Source organism: Mastigoproctus giganteus, chromosome 3, assembly GCF_048544385.1.
Source record: "Mastigoproctus giganteus isolate SK-2022 chromosome 3, ASM4854438v1, whole genome shotgun sequence".
Lineage (NCBI taxonomy): Eukaryota > Metazoa > Arthropoda > Arachnida > Uropygi > Thelyphonidae > Mastigoproctus > Mastigoproctus giganteus.
In genome coordinates this window covers 10,936,457-10,962,998 of record NC_143577.1, presented here as the reverse complement: position 1 = coordinate 10,962,998, position 26,542 = coordinate 10,936,457, and the positions used below count along the sequence as shown (strand labels likewise).

Here is a 26,542-nt window from a genome sequence, read left to right as displayed (position 1 = left end):
ACCATCTTAAATGAGAATTATTACAAAAAAATTCTGTACAGTGTTTTAAGCTTAATACAGCTGTGTTCTGAACTTGTGTGGGTACAAGTTCAGAATATATCTGAACTTTTTTGCATACTTAAAACCTATGTAAATCAAAACTGCCATAATGTTAGTCCCTTGAACTTCAAATTAACCATGTTTTGCTGTAATTAATGTTAATGTACTTAATTTGTGGCCACTTCAGCTTTAAACATAAGGTTAAGCAATTAAGCAATTTTTTCTTATTAAAAAGTATTATTATGAAAATTCAAAGTATGTAAACTCATACATGTAAACTAAAAGAAATTATGATTTAATTTAAATGTCCTATATTTTTAACTTTCCATTAAGGGAACTTTGTGTTTCAAATATATTTTAATTAATGGAACCAAAGTTGGCATAATTGAACACATAGTATAAGTAGTGGCCAAATGATATAAAGAAGCAAGCTTATTAGCATTAGTAGTGACATATGATGCAAGAAAGCAATCTTATACAGCATCAGCCAAAAACCCATGTGCACACACACACACGCACGAACACACACACACCATTTCCCTCATCCATTCACTCCAAAAGTTTGCCCAGTTCTTCCTTGAATTTATTTAGTCTATCAACTTCCACAACAAATCAACTACTCACTGGCTAAAGAAAAAATTCTGCACATCTGTTCTACAACTGTCTTTCCTCAATTTGAATTTGTGCCCCCCTCAGGTTCGTAATCTGAACAAGAGGAAGAATCCCATCGGCATTGAGCCTGTTCAACCAATTCAAGGCCAAAACACCTCAATCAGATTACCTCACAGATGCCTAGTCTCCAGACACTGCAATTTGCAGAACGTAAGCCTTTGTGAACTGGAGATGCAGCCTTGCCTGAATCTAAGGATGCTCTCATTATAATTTCTGAAGGTTTGATGACTTATTTTACTGTTCCTTTTAGTATAATTAGAATAGATTCCATTGGCTCTTTCCCTTAAATTGTAATATTTTTTTCTTCTAGTCCATTTTCAATTATTGTAAAGTCATTCAACACAATGTCAGTATTGGCTGTGCCACAGGTATTTTCAAGTTCTTCACATGTGAACACAAAACATTTTTTTTCAGATTCATAGCAACTAGTTCAATGTCATTAATAGTATTACCACAGATATCAGGTAGGTCAGTATGATTAATTCCTTTGCTTTTCTTTTATTATCACCCTATGATACTTTGGTTAAAAGTGCATTATATGCACTTTTAACCAAAGTCCTTTCATAATCTGTCTAATTTAATATCATTGGGTGTGTTTATCTAATGAAAAAGAAATGTTTTGAGGCTGAATAAAAAATCTTTTTCTTGCTAAACATTACTAAAGAAAGACATTCCTATGGTTCATATAATAGAATTTCATAACCACTTCAGACTGCTTTAGACAGCCTTTGAAGGCTGTCTCTGCTCTTTAATTAATAACTTATTTTCCTTTTTTAGGTAGCATAGAATCTCTTCCTGTTATAATTGATGGAGAAGAATTTCCTCTTAATGAATTATCACAAATATCAAGAAAAAATCCTCAACTAGTTGTCATCAATATGGCTACTTTTCCTGAGGTAAGCAGTTTCTTATGATCCTATATATTACTTCATAATTGGTTGACTTTAGAACTAGAAGCATAGGGAAGACAGACTAAGACAGGATAGTATATAAAACTTGAAATTATCATCATCATCAGCCATTTTCAATCCACTATATAGGATGAAGGCCTCTCTAGCATCTTTCCAGTTCCTTCTGTTTTGAGCACTGGCAATCCATTTACTACCCAAACACTCATGAATTTCATCTATCCATCTCCGCCTTTGTCTTCCAGGTTTTCTTCTAGCTCCTCTTGGGTACCATTCTGTTATTTTCTTAGTCCATCTGTCATCATGTCTTCGAGCTATGTGTCCTGCCCGAGACCATTTTAGTTCTTTAGTTTTGATAAGAATGTCCTTTACTTGAGTTTGCTGCCTAATCCATGTGTTTCTCTTCTTATCTAACAGTCTGATTCCCAATATAATTCGTTCCATTCTTCGCTGTGTAGTTCTCAGCTTCTCTTCCATTCTTTTGGTGAGTGCCCAAGTTTCACTTCCATAAGTCATGGTGGGGAGTATACATTGGTTCATTATTTTACATTTCAGACAAACTGGGATATTGCTCTTCAGTATGTGACTATATTTCCTGAATGCTATCCATCCAAAATTTATTCTTCTCTTGACTTCCAGCCATTTATCATTATTACAGCTAATAACTTGTCCCAGATAAGTATATGACTCCACCTTTCCAATTACTGCTCCTTCAATCATTATTTCCCTTTCTGTGGCATACTTGTTCATCATTACTTTTGTTTTAGCCATATTCATCTTTAGTCCAAAATCCTTACTAACTGTGCATAACTGATTAAGATTTTCCTCATTCTTTGGGATCGTGGCTTATGACCACAATGTCATCTGCAAATCGTAAATGGTTTAGGTACTCTCCTTTCACATTGACTCCTTTCTGCAGCCAGTCTAATCTTCTGAAAGCTTCCTCAAGGGCAGCAGTAAACAGCTTCGGAGATATTGTGTCTCCTTGTCGAACTCCTTTCTCGATTTTAAATTTCCTACTGTCTTTGTCTAGTCTGATAAAGGAGGTAGCACTCTCATATATTTTCTTCAAAATCATAATATATGGGGTATCTATGCCTTGTCTTTCCAGTTCCCGAAACATTGCCTTATGCTGTATGGAGTCAAATGCCTTTTCATAATCCACAAATGCCAGGCATAATGGTGTTTTATATTCATTTGCTTTCTCCATTAGCTGTGATATTACGTGAAGGTGATCCATAGTTCAGAATCCTGTCCTAAAGCCAGCTTGCTCTTTCGGTTGATTCTCATCAAGTATTCTTTCTAATCTGTTAGTAATGACCCTTGTGAACAACTTGTAGATGTAGGATAACAAGCTAATTGGTCTATAATTTCCAATTTCTGATTTATCTCCTTTCTTATGCAGCAAAACTATGATTGCATTATTCTACTGTTTAGGCATCACACCTTTTCTAATGCACTTTGTGAAGAGCCTTGCCAGTTCTTGTGTTATGTCTCTTCCAATTTTAACAACTCTACAGTAACTTCATCTTCCCCTGGGGCTTTCTGATTCTTCATTTTCTTCAATGCATGTTCTACCTCATCAGGAAGAATATCAGGTATGCTGTATGTGTTGCTACTTTGCAATCCATCTTCCCCACTGCTGGCATCATTCCCTCGCTCCTTGTATAATTCTTTATAGTAGTCTTCTGCTATTTGAATTATGCCTTCTCTGCTGTTTATAAGTACAACGCTATTCTTCAGTTTCAGTATAGCTATTGTTGATCTTTATTTAGAATCACGTTGATAGTAGTCTGCAAATAGGCCACAATCTGAGATAAAGAGCAATGTGTAGGTAAGCTGTTGTTTTTAGGTAGGATAAAATTGTATCTTATTCATAATTCAGCTCAATAAATTTCTACTTAATTTCTAGGGTAATGCATATCCAACAATGCATAGCAAACAATGCAAAACAGGAGATATTTTGGCCAAAAGAGGGGGGAAAAAATACAAGAGATTTATTGTAAAAAGTGGGGGGGGGGAACTGGAGATTTTTTGGAAAAAGCATATGGGTTTTAAAGTCCGCAGCAAATTAAATTTCACTGACATTTTATCAGTGAAATGTGTATTTTCCACATTTTATAAAAAATGCAGCCATACGATTGTTTAATTGTACAGTACGCTTTTAAACAATTTATTTAAAATTTTTTTTCTCTATGGATTTGTGTTTAGATTGGCTTTTATATATCAAATGATTGTGATTGCATCAAGAAAGATACTGTAGCAGACTTTGTACCTTTTTAGAAATGTTGAGTCAAAGTTTTATTTATAATAATGGCATTGCTGTAGAAAATAGTTTGTCAAGAGCATTTCCAAAATAGCACTAATGCACGAAATCTGATTTTTTTTTTTTTTTTTTTTCCCTCACCTGGTCAAATATTTTCTGACACTCAATGTTTGCTACAAGGAATTATTAGTTTCCTAATAGTGTCTGGTAGGCTCTCAAACTGAAATTGACAGAACTGATCTGCATAATATCCATTTCTTTGCTTTCAGTGTTATTGAGTACCGGAAACTTTTTTTTTTTTTTTTGAGAAATCAATTATTTGGTTAAAAAAAACTTGTTTTCTAAATACTATTATTGTGACAAATTGGTTCTCCAAATATGATTATATTTAAGTTAAATAATACTTAATGCTTCCACAAGCTCAGTTTGTCGCTTGCTAACCATTTGAAGCTAGCAGAACTTCAGAACTTTGATTACCATAAGGAAACATACTGTGGTCTTAGGAATTCATGTCAGAAAGTTAGCTGGCCATCTAACCAAGTTTGTGATTTACCAGATTTATTCATAAAGTCATACAGATTCTGCTGCGAGTGTATTAAGTATTTGAAGTTTAACACTTCATTGAATCATATCAGCATATAAATCACCTCGATTATACAACGTGTCATATAAACTTCCACTAATGTTTTTTTTTTTAACACTGTATGTATGAAATGGCTTATGCTGAAGCTTTATCACATCAACTCGTTTTGACATTCATGATGTATTATCTCTGTACTTATCTCTCATTCTTTTGTAATTGTGATTAAGAAGGAAGGTAGCCTTTACTAATTTGTTGACAATTGAGGGCAGTGTTTTGACTCGTATTACTGTACTTTATGAGCAACACAAGTTCAAAACATGTCATTTGTTTTCCTTGAAAATAAATCTTTAATTATATTTGTTTTTAATAAACTTAATAAAAATAAAATAAAAATTTTATTTTTATAGTTCTTTTTATTAATCTTAAAGTTCTTTTATTAATCTTTATTTATTTCTAAATTGAGAGAGGTATCATCTCTGGTAATGTATGCATTGCACTGGAAATGAAAACCTGCATGATATAGTTTTTTTTTTTTATATGGCTAACCGAGCTAACTATTCTCAGATGTTTATGAAGACTATATTCTTTAACAAAATTATAAAAAAATTGTTTATTCTTATTTATTCACGCATTAGTTCTGTATCAAGTTGAATGCACTGATTTCCACCTTAAATAAATTCTTTCAAGAATTTATTTAAGGTGGAAATCAGGTGGAAATCAAATTTATCACCCACTTCTGCTTTTGACCATACCATTGATGCAGATAGTGCTGCTAAACATGGAAACACACATTGTCACTGTCACAAAGAAAATTCTGCATTTTGCTTAAAAAGTGTTTAAAATTTTTATAAGCAAATGTTTAAACAGATTTTAATGAAAAAACTTAATTTATATATTTTATTTTGATGCATTTATGAATCCATGATACTGTTTGTAAAAACTTCATGGATTTATATGGGTATTGAATGTAATAACTTCTAATTTGTACAAACTATTTTCTGCCTACACCAGATCCCCAAATATCTTAGGTTGCTATCTAGAAATTCAGATAAATAGTTTAGGAATAGCTCAAGAAGTAGAAGAATTGTCAGTGGGTGTGTTTCTGTCTGAATTGAAAGTTTAATCCAATTGAATAAATTTGCTGACAACCCATTACTATCCTACTGAGCCAATTACTCTCTCCATTACACCCCATTACACACTCTCCACTGAAAGAAAAGGTATTTATTTTGAAAATTGTTTTAAGCAACTGAATTAGGGTTCTGTTTAGAACTCACAGTGTTTAGAACTCCAATTGAATAAATTTGCTGACAACCCATTACTATCCTACTGAGCCAATTACTCTCTCCATTACACCCCATTACACACTCTCCACTGAAAGAAAAGGTATTTATTTTGAAAATTGTTTTAAGCAACTGAATTAGGGTTCTGTTTAGAACTCACAGGTCCTGTCATGAAAACATTTTACTCTGAAGTGGCAATATCAACAAGTTGATTTCAGCCTTTCAACCATTTAAACTCTTTGTAAAAACTCACAAACTTTTTTTTATTTGTTCAAATACATAATTTCCTAAACATTACTAAAGAAATATAACTTAACCCAGCATTTTAAACATGGTAAACATTATCTACATAGATAATTATTTCTAACTTTGGAATTAGCATCTTACATTAATATTCCATTAATTTCTCTCTTTTGTTACATTGCCGCTAGTTAGTAGTAGTAGTAGTGGCATGTGATGCAAGCAAGTTGTTGTTGGTTTTTAGGATCATTAGCAACTAAGGCCATATTCCTCCGGGGATATGCAGTTGTCATTCCCTGACCTTTCTGCATCCTCCATATTTGGTGAGCACAGGCTTGAACCCCGGTCTAATCAAGAAGCGTGTACTATGCACTGCTTCTCCTTCCCACCTGACTACAGAGGCGCCCTTAAGAAGAAGAAAGCAAGTGTATGAGCTTATGCAGCATAAGCCAAAAAAAAAAATCACACCATTCCCTCCAAATGCCTGTCCAGTTTTTCGTTAAATTTATTTAACCTATCAACTTCCACAACAACAGATGGAAGTTTGTTTCAGCAATTAACCACCCACTGGCTAAAGGAAAATTTCCGCACATCTATTCTACATCTGTCTTTTCTTAATTTGAATTTATGCCCCCTTAGGTTCGTAATCTGAACAAGTGGAAGATTCCATCAGAATTCAGCGTGCTCAACCCATTCAAGGCCTTATACACCTCAATCAGATCACCATGCAGGTGCCTAGTCTCCAGCCATTGCAAATTGCAGAACTTAAGCTTCTCTTGGTAAGAGGATCCCTTCATCCCCCTCACCAATCTTGTTGCCCTTCTCTGTACATGCTCAAGCAAATCCACATCCTTCCTAAAATGAGGCCTCCAGACCTGTACGCAGTACTCAAGGCGTGGCCTGACCATTGCCTTATACAGAGGGACAATCACCTCCTTTTCCCTGCTAGCAAAATTCCTATATATCATTGACAAAACCCCATGACCTGCCCTGGCAGCATGTCTGCATTGCTCAGAAAACTTCATATCTGACTGCACAATTACTCCCAGGTCTTTTTCATTTTCTACCACCTTAACTGTAGTACCACACAATTGGTACGTTTCTCTGGGGTTACTTCTACCCATATGCAGTACTTTGCATTTGTCAAGGTTAAACTTCAGTTGCCACTTCTTAGCCCATCTGCCCAAATTTTCTAGATCCTGTTGCAGTAGCGCACTGCCATTACTGTCATTAACAACCCTGCCAACCTTTGTATCATCTGCAAACTTTGACACTAAGCCCGATATACCTTCATCAATATCATTGATAAATATACAAAACAACAATGGACCCAACACCGAACTCTGCGGGACTCCACTAATAACATTAGTCCACTAAGAGCATCACCCATTGATTACCACCCTCTGTCTTCTATCACTCAGTCATCCTTTTATCCATTGTAGCAACTTTCCCTTAATACCATTCTGCTTCCATGCGCAACAGTGTCAAAAGCTTTCCTAAAATTCAAATATATGATATCAAAATTATTTTTTGCATCCAGTACCTTTTGTAACCGTATTATAGTATCCAATCAAATTTGTCAGACAAGACTTTCCCTTAACAAACCCATGCTTTGTCTGAATTATTGCTGCAGTCTTGTCTAGATGATCCTGCAATGCATCTTTAACCAGCGACTCCATTATTTTACCCGGAACAGAAGTTAAACTAACTGTTTTGTAATTACTTGTGTCACCCTTCGATCCCCCTTTGTGAATTGGGGATACATTTGCACATCTCCAGTCCGTGGGGACCTCCACTGAGTCCAAGGATGCTCTCATAATTATGGCTAAGGGTTTGCTTAGTTGCTTTGCAGCCTCCTTTAATATAACTAGATAGATCCCATCTACCCCAGGTGCCTTTCTTATGTTTAATTTCAACAATTTCTCCTCCACTTGCTCTCAGTTATTACAAAATCATTAAGCACCCTGCTACAATTTGATAACCTTGTGGCATTTTCAAACCTTAATAACTCCTCATGTGTGAATGTAGATGCAAAATACTCATTCAGTTTCTTTGCTATCTGAGCAGGATCATCAACAATCGAACCATCGATATCAAGTTTCATCCCCTTCCTTTTGGAGTTTATATAAGTAAAGAAATCCTTGCTGTTTTCCTTAGCATCCTTTGCCAAAGATTTCTTGTAATCTGGCTTCGCCTGCCTAACCTCCTTTGTGACCTGATTACAGACTAGCTTATATCTGCCATAGGCTTCTGAGTCACTTGATAATTTATATGCATCCCATGCATTTTTTTTCTCTGTCACGAGTCTCATTAGTTCATTTGATAACCATTTATGCCTAAACCTTGAACAATATTTCTTAATATGTATGAAACGTTTAGTAGTTTCCATGATTAATTCCTTGAATGCTTCCCACTTAGAATTTACTGTTGGTAACATCGTCAGTTGATCCCTCTGTACAGAATTTAAAAACTGTCTGAGACCACTGTACTCACCTTTACGGAAGCAAAAACCCTTTCCTTTTACCCTGATGGTAATTATATCTTTAAGTAAATCCTACTTTTCTTTTTTTTTTTTTTTTGCTAGTTGTTGGCATATAGGCTTCTGTGGCCATAATGCACCTCCCAAGGTTTTTGCAGTACATTGATCCAAGCCCGAGGCGGGAATCGAACCCGCGACCTGTGGGTTGCCAGGCAGGCACTTTACCCACCTGACTAGCCTGGGCGGCAGTAAATCCCACATCAGTACACTGTGATCACTGCCACCTAGTGGTTCCTTTATGTGCAAATTCTTAATACACGAATGATCACTGCTGATAACAAGATCAAGAATATTACCCTCTTTGGTTGCCTCTCGAACATGCTGCTGCAGAAAACAGTCATCCAATAAATCCACAAAAGTCTTACTAGTGTGTGAGTGACCAACCCACAAGTTCCAGTCAATATTTGGGAAGCTAAAATCCCCAATTATAAGACATTCTGATTTACTAGCCCACTCTATTTCTCTGTACAATTGTTCATTGCGCTCATTCGAATCATTAGGCCTATAACACACTCCTACTCTTATTTTTGCTTTCGCAATGCTTATACCAAACTGACTCATCAGTGCACTGTTCATCTATATCAACTGGATGCACTTCTTTTGATTTTGTTTTTCTTAATTAACAACATGACACCTCCTCCCTTCCAATCCTGTCTATCCTTTCTGTACACATTGTACTCCCCAAATTCCAATTCTGCATTCCTGATATCAGTGTGACTCTGATATCCCAACAATATCCGCCTTTGATGTCTTGACCAACACTTCAAATTCATCAGATTTGTTTACTATACTTCTAGCATTGATGTACACCAATGCTAGAAGTATAGTAAACAAATCTGATGCACCTATTCCTAGTTACCCTGACACATCCCATATACCCACCTGTTTCACAATGGCGCCTCCGTAGCCAGGTGGGAAGGAGCAGCAGTGCGTAGCACACGCTTCTTGATTAGACCGGGGTTCGAGCCCGTCACCACCAAGTACGAAGATGTGGAAAGGTCAGGGAATGACTACCGCATATCTCGGAGCAATATGGCCTTAGTTGCTAATGCTTCTAAAAACCAAATAACAACAACCAACCAACCAACAACTGTTTCACGATGACTGCCATTAGTCCCTGAAACCCCAGCACCCCTCCCTCCAGTTCGCTACTTATTCTATTAGAAGTTGTAAGAATCACCTTCACCTCTGCATGTGGCTACTTTTAACCTTTTAGTCTGTGAATCCCCCCAAACTAGCAGTTTTCTGAACCACCTAACACTGTCTCGACAGCATCATCAAATATTCTTGCACCCTTTCTATTTAAGTGTATCCCATCCCTGTAGAAGCAGTCTCTCCTGTTAACAAGCACAGATGACGCTGAAAAAAATTCTACCCCTTGGCCTTGCACATTCCCTCCATGGCTGAATTGATTGACAAGGCTCTCATCATGTACTCCCTCCTATCGTGTCTGGGCAGAATTGCAGACACTTTCAAATTTAACTTTGACTCGTGACTTTTTTGCAACATTGACCTGTACTTGTTAAGTAAATCTGCAGATCTTCTACTCTTAATGTCATTGGTGCCAATGTGTACAACAGTATCACCTTTTGTGCCCTTAAAAGATGATATATGCTTTACAATGTCATCAACTTTTGCCCCTGGCTGACATACCCTGGTCCTGTTCCATCTGTCCTTTTTACACAATATATTCCCCGTCTCCCTGACAATAGTCACCAAAAATAACTAGTTCCTTTGGGACCAGCGCATTCTGCCTTGGCAATTGCCGTTGTGTTGTCTGATGCCCAGGAATGAGCTCTGCTTTTGAGTTGGGTAGCTGAGAGCTTGACGGGCCCCTCATATTAATTTCTTCGAGGGCGTCTACCGTACACCTCAAGCTCTCATAGACACCCCAGTAGAACACTGAGTTGTTGCCTAATTTCTAGACACTCTCTCTGCACCTGACACACACAAAGACATCCTCCTTGGCTAGATCATGTTCTGTTACAGAGAGTTCAGCAAACATTTCACAAGTTGCACATTTTTTTAGGCTGTGATGCATTGGAGAATCGCTCCCCTCAGTTCTCCCCTGAGTCACAGCACTCCTGCCACTTTGTGCCCGCTGCTTTGCTGCTCTAGTCTGGGGCATGATATTTTAAATTAATAAGATCAATAAATTTAATTAATTAATTGTCAATACTACGCTATCTAATAGAATCCTAAATGCAGTGATGCGTATTACGCTATATAATTATATGTTAGAGCTGCCTAGTTACCAAAATAACGATTTTACATATGTTTAGTAGTAATCTACAAAAACTCTTTATCTAAATTAAAAATAAAAATAACCAGCATAACTATAACTGTAAGACTACGTATAAAGTACAATATAAAATAACACTTAGGTAAATAAAAAGGCAAACACTTATCACTTTTTCAGAGCCTGTAATTCACAGCTGTAAATTTTAAAGAGAGTCAGTGCCCTCCTAATATTGCATTTTTTGATGTGCTTGTCTGCCATGTTAAACACATGAAGCACTAACAAGCAACTCATGTTAACAGTACAATCGGTAAAGATAAAAAAAACTCTTTAGGCATTCATCATATTTAATTATTAAGTACATATTTTACTAACAATAGCTTAGGAACATTGAACTGGATAATAACTTAGTGAGGAAAAGATTTATAATAGATTTTACAAATCATTGACTTTCTACTGAAGAATAAGCATTAAAAGCGAGCAGAATATTAGTAGGTTTAAATAATATAATTTGGAACAATCCAAACATTAATCAGGATGCTAAAGTTATATAAAACTATAGCAAGACCTATAATAACCATCTTAGAGGAGACAGAAAGATGATCTGACATAAATCCAACAAGTAGACATGCTTAATAGGAAAAGAACATATACGTAACACATTAAATGATTTTATATCATAATCTAATTAATATTTATAAAACTAATATTTTCTAATATCTAGGTTACCACCTCTCCTATGAAAAAGAAAAAAAAACAAAAAATAAACAATTACATAGGAATAACTAAAACTATGAATCACGTTTTCAAATCTAAGCTGGTGCATAAAAAACAAGGACCTGAATACATAACACCCTCCCCAGGCCTATCCTAACCTATGGCTCTGACATGAACAGTGAGCAAAGGTGATTGGAGGAGGTGATTGGTGCAGAACCGCAGGCTATACCAGACTTGACATGAAAAGAAATCAAGACATCCTGTCAGAACTGGAGACAACTTCAGTACTAAATTTTATTGACTCATACAGAAACAGATGCATCCAGCATGTAGAGAGAATGGAGGATGGATGCTATCCAAAAGAGATTCTAAACTACAACCCCACGTAAGGAGAGATAGAAGCAGACCCCTGCAAGGATGGAGAGAAAGAGAGAGACCGTAACAGGCCACCATGCCTAATACTGGAATGGAAAGAAGAAGAAGAAGAAAACAGTAATGAGCGTTTGTGATAAAATAAAGCCAGTAGTCTCATTTGGAATGTAATCCAGCCTAGTTGCATTATTTTTATGGGAAAATTATTTCTGAGATAGGAATTTCGCCTTACATGGCTATTTCTAAGATTGCATTCATCAGAAGCTCTTTAATTGTAGAAATAAATTATATGTGAAAATATAATGCTGTTGTTACCTTATAAGCAGTCCACAGGCCTGAAAATAGTTTTCAATGTATAGGATTACTTTACTGAAGAGGCAACAATAGTCAGTAGGTCCATAAGTAATAAATTGCTGTCACCACTGACTATACAGTACATAAAAACTTTATTAAAATAAATGATTATGTACAAATAAAAGTCATCTTCTACTTCTTTCTATCCAGTATTAGACCTAGTGGTCTGTTATAGTCTCTCTCCATCTTTGCAGGGGTCTGCCTCTGTCTCTCCTTCCTTGTGGTTTGTAGTTTAGAATCTCTTTTCAGATAGCATCCATCCTCCATTCTCTCTACATGCTGGATCCATCTGTTTCAGTATGAGTAAATAAAATGCAGTACTGAAGTTGTCTGCAGTTCTGACAGGATGCTTTGATTTCTTTTCATGTCAAGTCTGGTATAACCTGCGGTTCTGCACATGAAGCTTATTTCTGCACCAGTCAACCTCGTTCTATTCCCTTTACTAATTGTCCATGTCTCATAGGTTAGGATAGGTCTGGCGAGGGTGTTATGTATTAGTGTCCTTGTTTTCTTATGCACCAGATTAGATTTGAAATATGATTTATAGTTTTAGTTATTCCTATATAATTGTTTATTTTTTGCTCAATATCTTTTTCATAGGACAGGTGGTATCCTAGGTATTTGAAAGTATTTTGTTCGATAATATTATTGTCAATGCAGATCTTGCTTCTTATTGGCTCTCTTCCTTTAAATACCATCACTTTTGTCTTTGAAGTTGAAATTTCGATATATCAAATGATTTTGCTATTTTGTTAATGAGAAGATGGCTTTCTGCAATGAGTTCTCATTTTCTTCTATTAGAATGTGGTCATCAGCAAAAAGCAGTATCTGTTCTTGCTTTGTGGCTAATTCAGATGTCTGTCTTGGAGATTTTCTTCCATTCTCTTATAATATGTTATATAAATGTTGAATAGAAGTGAGGGCAGTCCCCCCATCCCTGTTGCACCCCTGTATTTTTTTATCTCCAATTCAGTTGTTTGCGATTCAATCCTAATTTTTATTGTATTATTTTTATAGATATTGAGGATGGCTTAAATCAACTGGTTTGGTATATTGTCTTCTTTTAAGATTTCAAATAGTTTTGTTTGGTTCACCTTGTCAAAGGCTTTTTTGTAATCTATGAATAAGAGATGGGTTTCCAAATTAAACTCTTCTTTTTTCTGTCAGAAGCTTGAGTGTGAAGTAAGCATCCGTGCATGATCTTCCCCTCCTGAACCCATTTTTTTCTTCTTCAAGGATGTTTTCATAGTATTTACTAAGTTTCAGTTTTAAAAGGCTTGAGTATACTTTATATCCTGAATTTAGGAGACTGATTCCACTGTAGTTATTGCAGTCGTTTATATTGCCTTTTTTTGAAAATTGGCACTACAAGAGCATTTTTCCAGCTATCTGGTGGCGGTGGCCTCCAAATATCATATTCATCAATTCAAGTGGTTTAATTTCAAAATTTTTTCCTGAGTATTTGATGAGCTCTTTGTTAATTCCGTTGTCACCTGGACATTTTTGGTTTTTACTATTTTTAAGCACTATTTCAGTTCTTCATTAGTGAATGCTTCCATTTAATTATTTTTGGATGTTGCTTTAGCCAAGGGAGGTTCATAGGTTTTTATAATAGTTGAGCCAATCTTCTAATGGTATTGTGTTAATTTTGACTATTTCCTTGAGGTTATTGTTCATTTGTCTTATTACTTTGTGTACTTTAATATTTGGCTTATTAGTGTCTTTTTCTAAGTTGGTGACAAAATTGTTCCATTGATCTCTGTATTTTTTGTGTTTCTCTTTTGGCTATGGCTCTTTTATGTTTATATTCCAATTCATCTAGTTTTTTGTGGTTATCTATTTTTTATATGCATTCCTTTTTTCTTGAATGATAGTGGTGATTTCTGCATCCCACTGTCGCAACCCCTTTTTTCTCTGCCATCACTTTTTCATATCTAGTGTTGCCTCTGCTGATTCTTCCAAGATTTTGCAGAGGTAGTTCCAGTTATCTTCTATATTTACTCCTGCAAGATAGTTTAATTTCTTATCTATTTCTTGTTGATATTTCTTCCGTGTTTCAAGATAATTTAGGGAGCTTACTTTATAGGATATTCTTGAGATGGTTGCTCCTTTTTATGCATCAGACACTGTGGATGACAAATAAAAGTAATGAAATAAATCACATTAAAAGAAATTAAAACTGCCATGGATGCTTTTCAAGTACAGACCATACTTCTCATCAGTCAAATTCTTAGGATAAAGGCAGTGATATATAAAAGGTGTCAAGACACATGATCAGAGTTTCGTGCATGTCAGCAGAGGATCACTGGGGGAATGTTAGAAGGCTGCCATAGCCAAATGGTCAAGTGTGAGGGTACAAAAGCGCATGTGCTTTGAGTGACTGTGGTTCAAGCCCACATGATTACTAAATATGATATAATGTTCTTGTATTCTCTCTATTTTGTGAACTCCTGACCTTATGTGGTTGTCCCAGAGTTTATACAGAAAAATGGAAATAAAAAGAATGAAAAACAATCAAAAATGTTTGTTTTTCATTCTTTTGATGAAAGAGGATGATGGGAAGATAGGGAAAAGGAGAGAGAGAGAGAGAGAGAGAGAGAGAGAGAGAGAGAGAGAGAGAGAGAGAGAGAGAGAGAGAGAGAGAGAGAGATCTTGTTATGTGTTGTGGTACCCTTTCTACGAAATTGCCTCTACTCCTTAGTATCTGGTTGATAAAGAGTATGGCGTATACTCAAAAGGCTTCCATGGCAGTTTTAATTTCTTTTAATGTAATTTTATCTCTACTATGTTTCATTTGCACATAATCATTTTATTTTTAAACAAATTTCTTGTGTATAGTCATTAGTTTCAACAGTGTTTGAACATTTTTGAACATCAGGATTGTGAAGGTTTTCAAGATTTTTTTTAAAATTACTTTTATTTATCTCTTGTGTTAGCCAGATTTAAATTGTTCACATTTTCAATTCTTTTTATTTCAGGGACTAAAACCAGCAGTTGAAGCCCTTCTAAATTCTGGAATGAATCTTAATCCACAGCAAGAAGGGACTACAATTTATTTGCCAGTACCTAAGTAAGTCTAATGTTATATAACAAGTTTATCACAGAACCTGGCATAGCACTGGGTAAGAGTACCAGAACCTGGCATAGCACCTTGTTTTTTAATGATGGCAATATCCTTTGCTAGATTTTTAGAAAGTATATTCACTGTAGATATTTCTTGATGGAGGTCCAAGTTTTCCATGTCATATGTTATCTTTATAAAAAAACTTTTGTGTCACTTCTAGAGTGGAGTCAGACTGTGACATTGTTTAGTGCAATTGCATTGTTAATTCATAGTTGAATTTTAAGACAAACTGAAGTTTATGCATTATGCATCATTATTATAACATCTCATATAAAATCCTTCACACGTGTTGCTTCCCCTTATACTTTAAGTAACACACTTCTCATTAGAGAGGTATGCTGTTACTTTACTCATTTGAGTACCACCACCCAGATGGCACTGTTTTAAAGCTATGTGGTCTCTCATTAGTGTGCAGGGATCAGAGCTGATGATTCAGTTGTGATTTACATAATATGAGATGCCAAAAGATGTTCTTCTTAGACTAATAATATTTTAGGGCAGAAAGCCTCAAGCTGTGTATTCAAACTATGACATTGTTCATTGTATTTGTATAATTACTACATACTTGAATTTTAAGACTATTATTTAACTGATAATAAGTGATAAATGAGAATAAGTAACAGCAGACTAATGAGAAAGTATTACTTATGCAAAGTATAAAGAGAAGGCAACCCCTTTTTTTTTTTTTTTTTTGGCTGATGCTTTATAAGCTTGCTTTCTTGCATTATGTGTGTGCTACTACTACTAACAATAATAATTGTAGAGGATTTTGTGACATGAGATGTCATAATAAGTATGCCAAAAATACATACTTTAGTTTGTCTTAAATTTCAACTATTTGTACGTAGTAATGATGCAGTTGCACTAAACAATATTATAGTTTGAAGTTTTCTGCCCAAAAGTTTATTTGCCGACTGGGCTAGCCGGGTGGGTAAAGTGCCTGCCTGGCAACCCAAAGGTTGCGGGTTCGATTCCTGCCTTGGGCTTGGATCAAAGTACTGCAAAAAACCTTGGGAGGTGCATTATGGCCACAGAAGCCTATGCGCCAACAACTACCAAAAAAAAAAAAAAAAAAAAAATTAGTCTAGAATGGAACCAGTTAAAATTTTGGAAAACACTATTGTTATTAAGTTAATGGACAAGAAAATAGTTACATCATATCTATTGCTGTTAAGCTTATTGTTATTTTTAATTGGCTGTTGTATATAGTTTGATTTGTTCATGCCTATTAAGAACGAGTCAATCATATGAAACTTATTTACCCACCAGGCTCAACCATATGTTTGATTCTAAACACCTTTTAATACCATTATTGAGATCTACTGCCATAACAAACAAGAGTGTTTGTTATGGCAGTATTTGTGTGTTGAGTATATTGAGTGTTTGAATTGCAACATGGCCACAAAAGCAATTATTCAATTACACAATTTTATAGGTGCAAGAGCAAGATAGTGGATCAACCTATATTCACAATATATATAATAATTTATTAAAAATTATTTATAATTTTTTTTGATGACTATACAGGGTGATTCACTACCAGTGCGACAAACTTGCAGGAGGTGTAGGGGGCACAAAGACGAATCGGAATCACATATCATTGCAGGGTCCAAAATGCCTTCGTCATGCGGTAGAGGACGTTGAACGGGAGGTCGCGTGAACAGCGATCCCGCTGGAAGTCAGCATTTGCGAACCGGTTCCCGAGGCAGTAGGATGGACGAGTATTCAAACGTTGAACTGGCCAACATACACCTCGCGTATGGAGCTGCTGACTGTAACGGGTGCGCCGCTCTGCGCTTGTACCAGGAATGTTTCCCGCACAGGCGTGCTCCTCATCATACGATTTTCGCACGTGTGCACAGAAGGTTACGTGAGACTGGTTGTTTCATGAGAGGTACCATGAACGAGAGCGAACAATGAGAATGCCAGACAATGAGGAGAATGTCCTACATCTTACAGAAAGCAATCCAAGCGATAGGCCAATGATTGGGTATTTCCAGTGGGATCGCTGTTCATGCGACCTCCCGTTCAACGTCCTCTACCACATGACGAAGGCATTTTGGACCCTGCAATGCTATGTGATTCCGATTCATCTTTGTGCCCCCTACACCTCCTGCAAGTTTGTCGCACTGGTAGTGAATCACCCTGTATATTCATTCACAATTATTTCTGATGTCAGTGTTTGCTCAGATCATGTCAGTGAAATTATTCTTGTAAGAATGAAATCTTTTATTCCACACTCCACCTTAAAATCTCATCTTCATCTAAACCAGCGCTTCCCAAACTTTTTTAGTCACGTAACACTTTTCATCTCACAATATATTTACGGAACATTTACGAAACACAAGTTTAGCGGAAGCCAAAGAACTATTTGCTAATATTTTCTTATATACAACACACTGTGCATCAGGAACATCTTTATTTCCAACATATGTAAAGTCGAAATTCAAATAACTGTCATCATACTTTCGTTTTGATCTTTTATTAGTTGGTTCCTGTTTTTTCACTTCGGATTTTTGGGGAACAAAAGTCTGCAATTGTTCCATCCTCACTTTGAAGTGTGGCAATATTGTGTTCATTTTCATTGACTACAGTTGCAGTACTAGAAGTACTTGCTTCTCATTTTAAAGTTCTTTTTTTTTTTTCAACTGCATATCCATGGTCATTTATTTTAATAATAATATTTCAAAATACTGTTTATCAAAAAATACTGAAATTATCAAAAAAATTTATACAAGGAAGTGAGTTTAGTTATGATATCAGTTCACTTCCCCCTCTCTTTCAACCCATGTACTCCAGGCTGAATCGCATAAGAATGGCATATTAGACCACTACATTGTTACTTTTTCGTAGATAGCATTACCCCTACGCATTCTTTTCTATGCAAAACCCTCCAAAAGAAAGCGTTCCGCAGTCTATTCGATTATTAGTCTATGCCAGTATATTAATACTGTAACCGAAAAAAAAAAATGTTAGAAATTATAATGATACAAAAGTGGTGTAGGCTACAAATGTGCAAAATTTATTTATTTTATTTTCTTAATTATTAATTACAAATTTTCACGGAACACTTGTTCACATCTCACAGAACACTAGTGTTCCACGGAACACAGTTTGGGAAACGCTGATCTAAGCCTTAGTTTTCCAATAAATGTGCTAAGGCAAGGACATTGCACATCAAAATTGGCTTGCATCCAAATCTCCAGGTTCATTTTCTTCCTACACCAAAGCTTGCAACAACTGTAAAGCAGTTATTAATCAATCCAAACTAGATTTTGAACAGGCTAAGAGTAAAAAACTTGTTTCTTGTCCAAACAGTAGTCAAGCATTATCATTCTGATCTCTTGCCAAAGATAATTGACTGCAACTTTTGCCCATCTGTACTCCCACTTTTCTTAAAGCCTGATGGTTCTATTGCCACCTCAGCTAAAGTTATAGCTGACCTGCTAGCATCCTACTTTTCTTCTAACTCTTGTATTGATGATCTTGGTAAACTACCTCCTACTACTGGTACACTCCACTCAATGCCAGCTGTGGTCTTCTGTCAAAAAAGGATGTCAGAAGAATCTTAATGCCAAGAAAGTTCCAGGTTCTGATGATATTTTTCCACTTATTCTTAAGACCTGTGCTCCTGAGCTTATTCCTGTTCTGTGTCACCTTTTTACACTTCCTTATTCAACTGGTGTTTTTCTTCTGCTTGAAAATTTTAATTATATCCAGCCATTCCTAAAAAGGCCATCAAATTCCTCCTATCCAATTATTGTCCCATTGCACTTACTTTTACTCTTTCTGAAGTAATGGAGAAATCTATTATCTGCCAGTTCCTAACTACCTTGAAACTTTCCATCTGATCAATGATTGCAAATATAGGTTCTGTCGGTGTTGATCCACCGGTGTGGTGTTTTACTGGCTCATTTATGTATATTAATTACCATCTATTGACAAATTCAGTGGAAATGTTTGAAACTCAAGCACTTGCTCTTGACATTTTAGAGGCTTTTGATCATGTGTGGCATAAAGGTCTAAAAAAACAGTCAGTTATTACAAAATTATCCAGCTCACTGGCAGAATTTACTTCGCCTCTGGCATTCCCCTTCCTGAATAACTCCTCATGTGTGAATGTAGATGCAAAATACTCCTTTAGTTTGTTAGCCACCTGAGCAGGATCCTCAACTGTTGAACCATTAATATTCATTGGACCAATCTGATTCATCCCTTTCCTTCTAGAGTTTACATAGGTAAAGAACTCGTTTCTGTTTTTCTTTGCATTCTTTGCCAAGGATTTCTCATAATCTCCTTTGCCTGCCTAATCTCCTTTGTGACTTGGTTACAGACCAGCTTATATCTATCGTAGCTTATATCTATCATTAATTTATATGTATCCCATGCCATATGCCTTCTGACATCCATTTAGGCCTAAACCTTGAACAATATTTCTTAGTTGGTATGTAAAGCCTAGTAGCTTCCAAGATAAGTTCTTTGAATGCTTCCCATTTTGAATTTGCTGTTGATAACATCATCAGTTGGTCCCACTGTATAAAATTTAAATACTGTCTCCGACCATTGTAGTCGCCTCTACGAAAGCAAAAACCCTTCCCTTTACCCCTGATGGTAGTTACCTCTTTGAGTAAATCCCACTTCAGCACACTGTGATCACTGCCACCCAGTGGTTCCTTTATCTGCAGATTCTTAATGCATTAAGAATCACTACTGATAATCAGGTCAAGAGTATTACTCCTTCTAGTTGCGTCCCGAACATGCTGATGTAGAAAACAATCATCCAGTAAATCCTCAAAAGACTTGCTAGTGTGTGAGTGACCAACGCACAAATTCCAGTCAGTATCTGGGAAATTGAAATCCCCCATTATGGCCCACTCTATTTCCCTGTACAGTTTCTTATTATACTCATCAGAGTCATTTGGCCCATAGCACACTCCTACTCAATTTTGATCTCCCAATGCTTATGTCACACCAAACTGACTCGACACTGCACTGTCCAGTGATGTCGACTGGCTTCACTTCCTTGTATTTTATGTGTTTCTTAACTAATAGCATAACCCATCCTCTCTTTCTGTAGACATTGTACTCCCCAAATTCCAGTTCTGCATTCCTTATATCTGTGTGACACCACGTTTGTGATATCCCAACAATATCTGCATTTGATGTTTTGAGCAATACCTCAAATTCATCAAATTTATTTACAAACTCCTAGCATTGGTGTATGCACAAGTATACATGCACCTGTTCCTATTCTTAGCTACCCTAACACAATCCATGTGTTTACTTGTACTGCAATGACTCCCAGCAGTCTCTGAAATACCCTGCATCTTGTTTTCGAGGCTGCTGCTCATTTCAATAGAAGCAGTGCAAGAATCACTTTGACTTCTGCCAGTGGCTACTGTTAATCTATTAGTCCTTGTATTCCCCCCAAGCTAGCAGTTTTCCAATCCATCTAACACTGCCTCGATAGCATCAGCAAATATTCTTGCATCCTTTCTATTTAAGTGTATCCCATCCCTGTAGAAGCAGTCTCTCCTGTTGACAAGTACAGACCCGGCTGAAAAAAATTCAACCCCTTGAGCCTTGCACAATCTTTCCAGGGCCGAATTGATCGACAAGGCTCTCATCATATACTCCCTCCTATCTTGTCTGGGCAGAATTGCAGACACTTTCAAATTCAACCCTAATTCATTGCTTTTTTTTCAACAGTGACCTGTACTTGTTAAGTAATTCTGCCAGTCTCCTACTCTTAATATCATTAGTGCCAACGTGTACAACTATATCACTTTTTGTGCCCTTAAAAGATGATATCTGCTCTACAACATCATCAGCCTGTTCCACCTATTCTTTTTACATACCATGTTCCCCGTTACCCTGACAATAGAGTCACCAGCAACTACTAGTTCCTGTGGGACCAGCGCATTCTGCCTTGGGGGTTGCCGCTGTGTTACATGATGATCAAGTGTTGATGTGGACAGCTGAGAGCTGGATGGGCCCCTCAATTTAGATCCTTTGAGGGCATTCACCCTGTCCTTCAAGCTCTCATATAGGTCCATAACAATGCTGAGTTGTCGCCTGATTTCCTTACATCGCACACACACACAAAGACATCCCCCATGGCAATATCATGTCCCATACCTGATTGCTCCACAAACATCAAGCAAGCAGTGCATTTTAAAAGGCTGTGATTCAGAGGGCAACTGCCCCCCTCAGTTCTCCCCTGAGCCACAGCACTCCAATTAGCTTGACCCTTTATTTTTGCTGTTGTGGTCTGAGTCATGATTTCGATTTAATTTCAATAAAATTTCAATTTCAGTACAAAATTATAACCCTAAACTTGTATCCCAACACAGTTAAAACGCTATATATATTTTTCTGTATCAAGTATTATCTACGAGTTCTCTTTATATAACTTTCGTATCAAGTTATGTATTAATTAATTATTTTATGTTTGTAATCTAAGTCGTTATATGTATTTAGTTAAAAGTACAATTTAATTGACAACGAAGTTTAACAAAATTAATATAGATTTTACTGATGAATTGACAAAATTATATTATATACTATACTATACTAAGCTAATGCTATTTAGTTCGGGATATAACGTATCATTTAACAATGGCGGCAAGTTACGAACAGTAAATCTACGGACACTTAAGTATTAATTAAATTCCGAATCTCGCTGTCTCAATTCAGAATAAACTAAGGATCCTGACTAGGTCTATAAGCTACTTATAGAAAATAATTTAATATAACAATTGGTCAATAAAGCAGCTAAATGTGGCTAAAAAACTTCTCATTCAGTGTAGCTGCAACTTGTAACATGCAGATTTGATACCCTTACCGATACTAAGTAATACCTACAAAAATCTCTATCTAAGTTAAACTTTAAACTAAGTATCATAACTAGGAATATAAAGCTACTCTAGAAAATAAGTTAATATGCCAATTTAAGCTAATAAAACATAAAAAACTTTTCTATTCCAGGAGAACTTCTCTATATTTGTATTTTCTTATCTACTGTTCCAGTAGATAAGAAATACAAATTATATGCTTCCCTCTTCACACAGGTAACTATCCAGTTGACCTTTGAATTTATTCCAACTGTCAGCCTCAACTACATGCCAGAGCAACTTGTTCCAACAATCAATGACTCGCTGGCTAAAAGAAAACGTCCTATAATCTAATCTAAACTTCAACCCTGTAATTTGAATTTATGGCCTCTATTTTTGGAATTGCTTACAACAGTAAGAATTTCTCTTTCATTCATTGTACTAATTGCTCTCAGATCATTATAAACCTCAATCAGGCCATCTCTGAGGTGTCTGTTTGCCAAGCTCTGTACCCACATATACAGTCTTTCCTCATATGGTTGCCTCATCTGAAAAAAGCTCATTATCTTTTTTCAGATGAGGTCTCCACACTTCAATACGGTATTCCAAATGTGGTCTTACAATTGTCTTATACAGTGGGATTATGACCTCCCTTTCTTTATAGATTAAGGTTCGATGAATCATTGATAGGACATCACGGGCTTTCCTGGCTGCCACTTTACTCACTTCAGAAAACTTCATACCTGCCCGTATTGTAATTCCCAGATCTCTTTCCAATTCCACTGTTGTTAATTCAACCCCATAAAGTGTATAATTTATTTGGGGGTTGCTATTCCCCAAGTGTAAGACCTTGCATTTAGCAGCATTAAAACACAGCTGCCATCCTCGCCTTGGTTTCTAGGCTGCTGCCTGTTCCAGTAGTGCAAGAATCACTTTCATCTCTGCCTGCAGCCATTGTTAATCTATTAATCTTTGTACCTCCCCTCCCCCAAGCCAGCAGTTTTTTGACTCACCTAACACTGCCTTGATAGCTTCAGTAAATATTCTTGTACCCTTTCTATTTAAGTGTATCCCATCCCTGTAGAAGCAGTCCCTCCTGTTAACACGCACAGACCACACTGAGAAAAAACTACCTCATGAGCTTTGTGCAATCTCTCCAGAGCTGAATTGATTGACAAGGCTCTTATCATATACTCCCTCCTCTCGGGTCTGGGTAGAATTGCAGACACTTTCAAATTTAACCTAATTAGCACCTTTTTTTCAACGTTGCCTTGTACTTGTTAAGTAAATCTACAGATTTCTTACTCTTTGTTATTAGTGTCAACATGTACAACAGTATCACCTTTTGTGCCCTTAAACGGATCTGCTCTACGTCATCAACTTTTGCCCCTGGCAGACATACCCTGGTCCTATTCCACCTATCCTTTTTGTCCAATATATTTCCCCATTTCCTTGACAATAGAGTCACTGACAACAACTAGCTCCTGTGGGACCAGTGCATTCTGCCTTGGGATCTGTGTCATCGATGTGGGCAACTGAGAGCTTGATGGTCCCCCCCCAATTTAATTCTTTTTAGGACATGCACCCTGTTCTTCAAGCTATCATAAAGATCCATAATAATGCTGATTGGATCCTAATACCCTCACACTCCTTACATTAAGCACACACAAAGTTATCCCCTTGGCAATATCATGTCCCTTTTCTGATAGCTCTGCAAACATCAAACAAGCTGTACATTTCATAAGGCCATGATTCAGAGGACAACTGTCCACTCACTTCTCCCCCAGAACCATGGTGCTCTCGCTAGCTTGAGCCCTTTGTTTTGCTGCTCTGATCTGAGGTATGGTTTTCATTCAAATTCAGTATAATTAAAAATATTACACTAAACAAATATATTCAATGCAGTAATAACACTATACAGTGGTTATGCTATGAAGTTTACTTTGTTAATTACATATAATCAAAATTCAAAAGTTCTTATTGATACACCAGTTATACAGCAATAATGTGCATTCTACCAAGTCTGCATTTTATATATTAGGCTATGCCGTTACACTTGAAAGTCATAAGTTAATTATAATATATAACAAAATTATTCAACTAACTCCAACCTAAGTGATTCGAACTTTAGAGCTACCTATTTACCACACTTAAAAAATTTTAATTCCCCTCCCCACCCACCCACACTCTCTCTCTCTCTCTCTCTCTCTCTCTCTCTCACGCACACTCACTCACTCACTCACTCGCACTATAACAATGGCAGCAAGATTTGACTGATACAAAGGTTCCACGTATATATGAATAGCAAAATCTCTAGCTAAATTAAAAAATAAAATGAGCATGACTGATAAAGCTACTTATAGAGTACAATTTAATATGACAATTAAGACTAAGGCGCATTTAGGGCTAGAGCCTCAAGCTGCGAACAAATTTAGACTATGTATATAAACTGCTTAGCATCATAATACACAGCCATTTCTGAATAAACAGAAAATTTTTAAGGTGGCATCGTTTTAGGTTATATCTCATATTGTGAATGCCTTCACAACGAGTTGCCATGATATTGCACTACTTCGAATAAGTAACGCTTCACCTAAGGAGAAGACTAGTGTTACTTATTCTCAGATAGGTACCACCACCCAGACAGCACTGTTTCAGGGCTATTTGGCCCTTCGTCAGTGAGTGGGTAGGTACCCAAGTGATGCAATGATGGCAAAAACAGTTATGAAGTATAACTCCACAATATGAGAGATGCCTGATGGTGTATGATGTATTTAGACTAAGGCGCATTTAGGGCTAGAGCCTCAAGCTGCGAACAAATTTAGACTATGTATATAAAGTGCTTAGCATCATAATACACAGCCATTTCTGAATAAACAGAAAATTTTTAAGGTGGCATCGTTTTAGGTTATATCTCATATTGTGAATGCCTTCACAACGAGTTGCCATGATATTGCACTACTTCGAATAAGTAACGCTTCACCTAAGGAGAAGACTAGTGTTACTTATTCTCAGATAGGTACCACCACCCAGACAGCACTGTTTCAGGGCTATTTGGCCCTTCGAATAAGTAACGCCGAAGCGTTACTTATTCGAAGTAGTGCGGGTGATGGTACCTATCTGAGAATAAGTAACACTAGTCTTCTCCTTAGGTGAAGCGTTACTTATTCGAAGTAGTGCAATATCATGGCAACTCGTTGTGAAGGCATTCACAATATGAGATATAACCTAAAACGATGCCACCTTAAAAATTTTCTGTTTATTCAGAAATGGCTGTGTATTATGATGCTAAGCACTTTATATACATAGTCTAAATTTGTTCGCAGCTTGAGGCTCTAGCCCTAAATGCGCCTTAGTCTAAATACATCATACACCATCAGGCATCTCTCATATTGTGGAGTTATACTTCATAACTGTTTTTGCCATCATTGCATCACTTGGGTACCTACCCACTCACTGACGAAGGGCCAAATAGCCCTGAAACAGTGCTGTCTGGGTGGTGGTACCTATCTGAGAATAAGTAACACTAGTCTTCTCCTTAGGTGAAGCGTTACTTATTCGAAGTAGTGCAATATCATGGCAACTCGTTGTGAAGGCATTCACAATATGAGATATAACCTAAAACGATGCCACCTTAAAAATTTTCTGTTTATTCAGAAATGGCTGTGTATTATGATGCTAAGCACTTTATATACATAGTCTAAATTTGTTCGCAGCTTGAGGCTCTAGCCCTAAATGCGCCTTAGTCTAAATACATCATACACCATCAGGCATCTCTCATATTGTGGAGTTATACTTCATAACTGTTTTTGCCATCATTGCATCACTTGGGTACCTACCCACTCACTGACGAAGGGCCAAATAGCCCTGAAACAGTGCTGTCTGGGTGGTGGTACCTATCTGAGAATAAGTAACACTAGTCTTCTCCTTAGATGAAGCGTTACTTATTCGAAGTAGTGCAATATCATGGCAACTCGTTGTGAAGGCATTCACAATATGAGATATAACCTAAAACGATGCCACCTTAAAAATTTTCTGTTTATTCAGAAATGGCTGTGTATTATGATGCTAAGCACTTTATATACATAGTCTAAATTTGTTCGCAGCTTGAGGCTCTAGCCCTAAATGCGCCTTAGTCTAAATACATCATACACCATCAGGCATCTCTCATATTGTGGAGTTATACTTCATAACTGTTTTTGCCATCATTGCATCACTTGGGTACCTACCCACTCACTGACGAAGGGCCAAATAGCCCTGAAACAGTGCTGTCTGGGTGGTGGTACCTATCTGAGAATAAGTAACACTAGTCTTCTCCTTAGGTGAAGCGTTACTTATTCGAAGTAGTGCAATATCATGGCAACTCGTTGTGA

General features: G+C 36.6%; 1 protein-coding gene across 4 annotated transcripts in view; it reads left to right on the top strand.

Annotated features, from left to right (window-relative positions):
- mRRF1 (mitochondrial ribosome recycling factor 1) overlaps nucleotides 1-26,542 on the top strand; it is a 64,640-nt gene that overhangs the window by 28,631 nt on the left and 9,467 nt on the right. For all 4 annotated transcript variants that reach the window (XM_090369908.1, XM_090369909.1, XM_090369906.1 and 1 more), the window contains exons 4-5: nucleotides 1,489-1,607; nucleotides 15,191-15,282. In XM_090369908.1, the coding sequence (XP_090226034.1) occupies nucleotides 1,489-1,607; nucleotides 15,191-15,282 (211 nt within the window). The remainder of the gene's footprint in view (nucleotides 1-1,488; nucleotides 1,608-15,190; nucleotides 15,283-26,542) is intronic.